This window comes from Charadrius vociferus, unplaced genomic scaffold, assembly GCF_000708025.1.
Source record: "Charadrius vociferus isolate BGI_N301 unplaced genomic scaffold, ASM70802v2 scaffold611, whole genome shotgun sequence".
Classification (NCBI taxonomy): domain Eukaryota; kingdom Metazoa; phylum Chordata; class Aves; order Charadriiformes; family Charadriidae; genus Charadrius; species Charadrius vociferus.
In genome coordinates, this window is record NW_009646844.1 from 321,581 (window position 1) to 327,738 (window position 6,158).

A 6,158-nucleotide genomic window follows, 5' to 3' on the forward strand; every position below is an offset into this window, starting at 1 on the left:
CCCCAGGGAGCGGGCGGGTCTGCTCCCTCTGCCATCTCTGCTTGTTGATGGATGGGGTATACACAAACACACACACACACAAAAAACAGAGCTCAGCTCCGATTCCAGCTTGTTGCGCCGCCGCCTCGCTCTGCGCTGCACGGCTTCGGGTACCCGGCAGGGCAGGGATGGAGCCTCCGCTTTGACAAATGCTTTTAATATGATGCAGAAGGTTTGGGTTTGAGAAGGGGCTTTAAAGCGGGAGCGAGCTCCAGGCTTGCGGTTGCGTACGAAGAGCGAGCGCGCCGGCCCGGCGTTAGCTCTGCTCGTCAGCATCGCCTTTTCTCTGCCGCTTTGGTGAGCCCTCGGCTTGGTGAGGTGGGTAGAGCTCTCCTGAGCCTCTCCTGGGGGCAACCTTGGGAGCTTCAATGGCAACACGTGGTTGGCCCACTGGATGTTCAGCTTGAGGACCTGTCTCCTGTTTTAAATGCATCACCTTGGAGACCTGCTAACCTTGTTCTTTGACCTTATACAGCAGCAACAGCTCTTCGCAGCCAAAGCGCAAGTACTTCCACGCCAAGGCGATAGGGCAAGATGAAATAGCCTCAATTTGCAACACGGTATGTTTAGATTGGGTATTAGGAAAAATTCCTTCACCAAAAGGGTTGTCAAGCATTGGAACAGGCTGCCCAGGGAAGCGGTGGAGTCGCCATCCCTGGAGGTGATTAAAAGATCTGTAGATGCAGCGCTGAGGGACATGGTTTAGTGGTGGACTTGGCAGTGCTGGGTTATCAGTTGGACTTGATGATCTTAAAGGTCTCTTCCAATCAAAATGATTCTATGATTCTATAAGCCCCTGTTCACTTGCATGCACCCTCACTCCAGCTGCTCAGGAGTCACCCCCCGCTATCCTGAAGTCATATAGAGGAGAATTTATTAGGCGCTATCTGTAGTTCTTCCTACAGTTTCTTATTTTCCTGGCTTACCTCCTTAAATCGTGTGAACCCAGCCAAAACGGATTAAAAGAGAGGCAACTGGAAGAAGAGAGCAACACAGAAGAGGAGCATGACGGGGGCCCGAGCAGCTCAGGTAGACCCCTGGGGCTGGAAGTTGGGTCGCTGGGTGAGCAGCATAGGTGCCCTCCAGGTTTCCCCTGGTGAAGCTGCGTGACCAAATTTACTTTGTGTCCCTTTTGCTTCTTCCCTCCCAGCTGTGCCTTCCCTTGAGCTTTTGTCCTGCTATTCCCCTGGGTTACCATCAAGGTTACACATGGGTGCTCAAGAGCTGGCCAAGAGGGAGGTCGTCTTCTGTCTGGGACAGCAGTCCCTGACCCCAAAAGTGGACAACCCGGACACGCAGCTTGGAGACCACACTGCAGGGAAGGTTGGCCTGCTGGAAAGCAGCTCTGCAGAGAAGGACGTGGGAGTCCAGGAAAATGGTGAAATAGAAAATGTGGTTTGTTTTGTCTCAAGCCAGGGCAACCATGAGCCAGCAATGTGCCCTGGTGGCCAAGAAGGCCAATGGTTTCCTGGGTTGCATTAAAAAGAGCGTGGCCAGCAGGTCGAGGGAGGTCATCCTCCCCCTCTGCTCTGCCGTGGTGAGGCCACATCTGGAGCACTGTGTCCAGTGCTGGGCTCCCTGGTTCAAGAAAGACAGGGAATGACTGGAGAGAGTCCAGTGGAGGGCTACAAAGATGACCAAGGGACTGGAGCGCCTCTCTGATGAGGAAAGGCTGAGAGCCCTGGGGCTGTTCGCCTGGAGAAGAGAAGGCTGAGAGGGGATCTCATCAATGCTCATCGATATCTAAAGGGCAGGTAGCAAGAGGATGGGACCAGACTCTTTGCAGTGGTGCCCAGCGACAGGACAAGGGGTAACGGGCACAAACTGGAACGTGGGAAATTCCATATGAACATAAGGGAAAAACTTCTGTCCTTTGAGGGTAGTGGAGCACTGGCACAGGCTGCCCAGAGAGGTGGTGGAGTCTCCTTCTCTGGAGATATTCCAAACCCGCCTGGGTGCATTCCTGTTCAACCTGCTGTAGATGACCCTGCTCTGGCAGGTGGGTTGGACTAGATGATCTCTGAAGGTCCCTTCCAGCCCCGACCATTCTGTGACACGGCAAAGGGCTTGGTGGCATGAGACAGGAGGGCACATCCAGCCCGGGCTGGGCAGGGGAGATCCAGGGGCTGTCGTGTGGATGCTGCGCCTGTAGATGGCACCTTTTACTCTGCTGAAGAGGAGGAATGACAAACCGAGGTGGGGGGGGAAACCTGGCTGGTGAGGTAGGGCTCAAAGCTGCGAGATAGATGCTTTGGGTGAGTAGGAGGGAGTGACCCAGGGTAGTCATCCCTCGGGGAATAAAGGACCCGGCTCCCAAAGCTGCTTCCCCCCCCAACTGCTCTTGCTCAAGATTGCCTGTCGCAATCATCACCGAATGGTCGGGCGCTGCGCTGTCGAATTGACTAACACTGCCCATCAGTTGGAAATTACACCCAAAGCTGTTTCAAAAGCCAGGGAAAAACACCTCCAGTTGCTCGGAGAGTTGGGATGAAGAGGTGGTTGGGGTTTTTTTTACCCTCTTTAACCCCTTCTGGGAATAACAAGCCCAGCCAAGAGCCACTGGGCGCTCTGAGCATCCTTAGGGGACACCTGCCTGCTTCCATGAGGACAACTTGGGCTACAAAGGGAGACGACGCCTTTTGCTTTGGGGTCTGCAAAGGGCAGAACTTCAGGGCTTCGGCCAGATCTGGTTGGGGCGGTCCTTGCAAGGCTTTTTGGAGACCTCACACCTTGATCCTTCTGGCTGCGTGTTAGCACCACGCTGCGGCTCTGGCTATCTCCTCCCCCTTGTCCTGGCCCAACCTGGTCCCGGGGGTGGCTCAGCTGGACCCACCTGTAAACAGGAGCTGGCAGATCCCTCAGGAAGGATGCCACACAAACCTGTGCCCGGCTCCTGCCCTTCCCACCATCTTTAAACACATCTGCTCTGCCCTCCACATGGACCGTCACCTTACAAAGATGCAATTTTGAAGAGCCGTACTTCTATATTTCTGCAGGAAAGAAACCAAACCGGCTGCTCTTTCAGCACTTCCACAGCAGGAGAAAAAGCGAGCAATCCCCTTAACCGTGCTCAGCTTCCTCGCCAGCCTCCTTCGCTCATAAATTCCTAAACAAACAGCGTGGTCCTAATATTGGCCTTAAAATGCCGTGTGAAATGGACCTGGAAATTAATTTCGCGCCGGAAAAAAAAACAGCTCACGATCAGTCGCAGCACAGGTGGTCGAAAAAGAAAACCCCGCGACCGCCGTACAAATTAATTCTTCAACTCGGGTGAGAGGGTAGCACGGCGGGGGTGGACGACCTGCCTCCCTTGTGCTGCCGTCTCAGCCCGCACCGTGATACGGGATGCTGGAAAGCCACAGGTGGTGGAATGTACCAGCATCACCAATGGGCTCGCGGCTTCGGGGGAGGCCCAAAATCGTTGCGTTCCCCCAAGAAGTGAAAGTAAGGAGGGGTATGGGGTGGTTCTCCCTGAGCAAAAAGTCCTCCCGCTCTTTGGCGTGGGTTTTATTTACTGAACGAGGATGAGAGTTTGGGGAAGCACATCAAAGGCTCCTTGTGGGGGACTCCTGGGGAAAAGGAGGCGTGAAGAAATGACTGATGGTACAATATCGCACGCGCTGGCTGTCAGGCAGCTGATGTCCGCGCAGACGCTGGGGTCCACGGCAGTACGTGGTCTGTGGCAAGCGGAGGTAATTCAGTCCATCGGTTGGGCAGGATTTCACCCGTGCCGACATTGTAACCCGCTTTCCACGTGATATTTCATCTATTTAAAGGTTTGGAGAGGAACGGCGACCCCGCCTCTCGCAGCAGAAGGGCCGGGGAAGGCAGAGAGAGGAGCGATACACGGTGGGGAGAGCTGGATGGAGAAATGTGCTGTGGTTAAGAGAGAAAATGAGAGGGGGAGAAGCCCTGCAGTACAATTTCAAGGTTGAGCGAGTGGGGCCAGGAGGCCACCAAGGCTCTGCCGTAGCTGCTCCGCTGTCGCGGGCAGGGTGGAGAGGGGAGCTCAGGGCTCCAAAAAAGAAAATAAGCTTCCCCAGTAATGAGCCCGTGGAGAAAAAGCCGGGATAGCAGGGAGGTTATCCTAGCCCTCCTCCTAACCGCCGTGCTCCCGCAATCGGCACTAATTGTGGTGGCCTCCGATCCCAATGGCACCCGAGGAGCATCCCTCTGCTCGCGATGCATCACGTCTTTTTAGTCCCCTTTTCCCCCCTCAGCTATGAGCTTGTTAAAAGGCAACCGGCGACGGCGCGTCCCCCCGCCGGCTGCGTCTCAGGGCGCCGTCGCTTCCTTCAAACCGGAGCTCGGGGACGTCAAGTCAGTAAGTTGGTTTGAGGTCCAGGCTGCATGCAGCTATAGCTGTCGCTGTCTGATTTAAACCAAGCGTGACAGAGGGATGCAGCTCACAAGGCGCTGAATTCCCGGCGGCTTTGTGAACCGAGGCAGTGAAATCCCACTCATCCTCCCCCCCCCCCCCCCAATGGGAAAGGCTGCAGCCATTGGGAATGGGAGCAGGAGTCCCAAGCCGGACCCGCAGGCCAGCAGGAACTTGGCTTCTGTTAGAGCTGACTTATTTAAAACAGGTTGACAGGTCTTCAAAGCGGTCAGGATGCGAAGCCACGGCGCGGGAACCGTGCAGCGATTAGGCAGAGGAGCGGTGCGCTCCTATTTAAATAGAAACACCGCCCTGAATTTATCACGAGAGCCATTAAGTGAGACATCGCTCCGGCAAAGTCGGAGCGGCTGCGGACAAGGACCGGGCCTGAAACGTGCCTTCGCCATCGCTCAACATATGGCTTTGCTTCCGTTTCCCCTCCCCTTCTTGTTGTCGCTGCCCCTAATTAGTGCTCTGATTTTACGGAGGTGGCTGGGAGGTATCCTGGCTGCCCGCACGCCGCCTTGTGCCGATGAAGAGGACAGGGGAGGGATGAAGAGCCCGAGAGGGAGAAACCACCCGTCCCCGTGTGGGCTCGGCTCTGGAGGATGCTCGGAGCCCCGCACCCTTTGCTTTCCTCATGACCTGCGATTTTTGGACAAGCTCAGGTAGCCAGGACAAATCCAGAGCAAACCCAGGTGTGATGGGAGGAGATGATTTGCTCATTGCCCTCAGCTGTTTGTCAGGGACTTCTGTTTTTAACCCCAAACCAGCTGCAGGTGTGCCAGGGCTGGCTCCGGTGTGCGACAGCCCCCGCCTGCGCCTCATCCGCTTTTGGGGGAGGCCCCTGCCCAGCAAAGGGGGGGTTCCATCACCCTTTGGGGGGACTCCATCACCCTTTGGGGGGACTCCATCACCCTTTGGGGAGGGCTCCATCCCCCTAGGGAGCCCCTGCGGAGCCCCCCCTCCCCAGGGCTGAGGTGAAGGTGCCGGTAGCAGACCTCTGCCCGATTCGAATCAATCAGCCCAGGAGTTGCTGGTAATTGCCTAATTAGCAGGAGCTGCTTCAAGAGAGGCAAAGGCTTAATTATCCCCTCCTGCTCCTGTGGAGGCACTTGCCCACGGCTGCTGCGGGAGGAGGGATGCGAAGGTGAGCGGATGGGGAAGGCTCCCCGACATTTCCAAGCGGGGCTCCAGGAGGGGCTTTAGCAGCACAAACCGCGCTTGTTTAGCGGTTTTAATTAGAGCCGCTCGGGATGGGGTCCGGTGGGAAGGTAAAGCTCCTCTAAGCAGCAAGTGGTGGGAGGCGTGCGCGCAGCGGGGCAGGACCCAAAGCCGTGGTCCTCCTGGGGTTGGGGGACACGGAACGGGGCTGGGGGCTGCGTCACCCCCTCCTCGACGCAGGGACTGGTGTCCTGAGCTGCTTTGTTGCTTCCATGAAAGGCAAGAAATGGGGTGAAGCGGTGGGATTTGGCTAAAGCTGTTTGTAGGGAGGGCTCGGACCGGAGGTAGGGGTTCGCTCCATGGTGTCCTGCTGGGTTTAGGAAAGCTGGGGAGGACCTGGGGTGGGAGAGGAGCACAGTGGTGGCGAAGAGCGTGTTGGGTTGGGTGGAAACGTGCACGGGCGGCGCGGCGAAAAATAACGCGGTGTCTGTAGAAACCGAGACACCGAGTCACCCGAGGGAGAGGAACCTCCGGGAGGAATAACCGCCCCGCGGCTCTCCCCGCGCTGACCACGCCA

At 56.6% G+C, this 6,158-nt stretch overlaps 1 protein-coding gene across 1 annotated transcript in view; it reads left to right on the top strand.

Annotated features, from left to right (window-relative positions):
• Window positions 1-1,248: 1,248 nt before the first annotated feature.
• The window catches only part of CDH23 (cadherin-related 23), a 223,734-nt gene continuing 218,824 nt past the window's right edge, over window positions 1,249-6,158 (top strand). Inside the window, exon 1 of the mRNA XM_009894006.1 lies at window positions 1,249-1,417. Within this exon, the coding sequence (XP_009892308.1) occupies window positions 1,249-1,417 (169 nt within the window). The remainder of the gene's footprint in view (window positions 1,418-6,158) is intronic.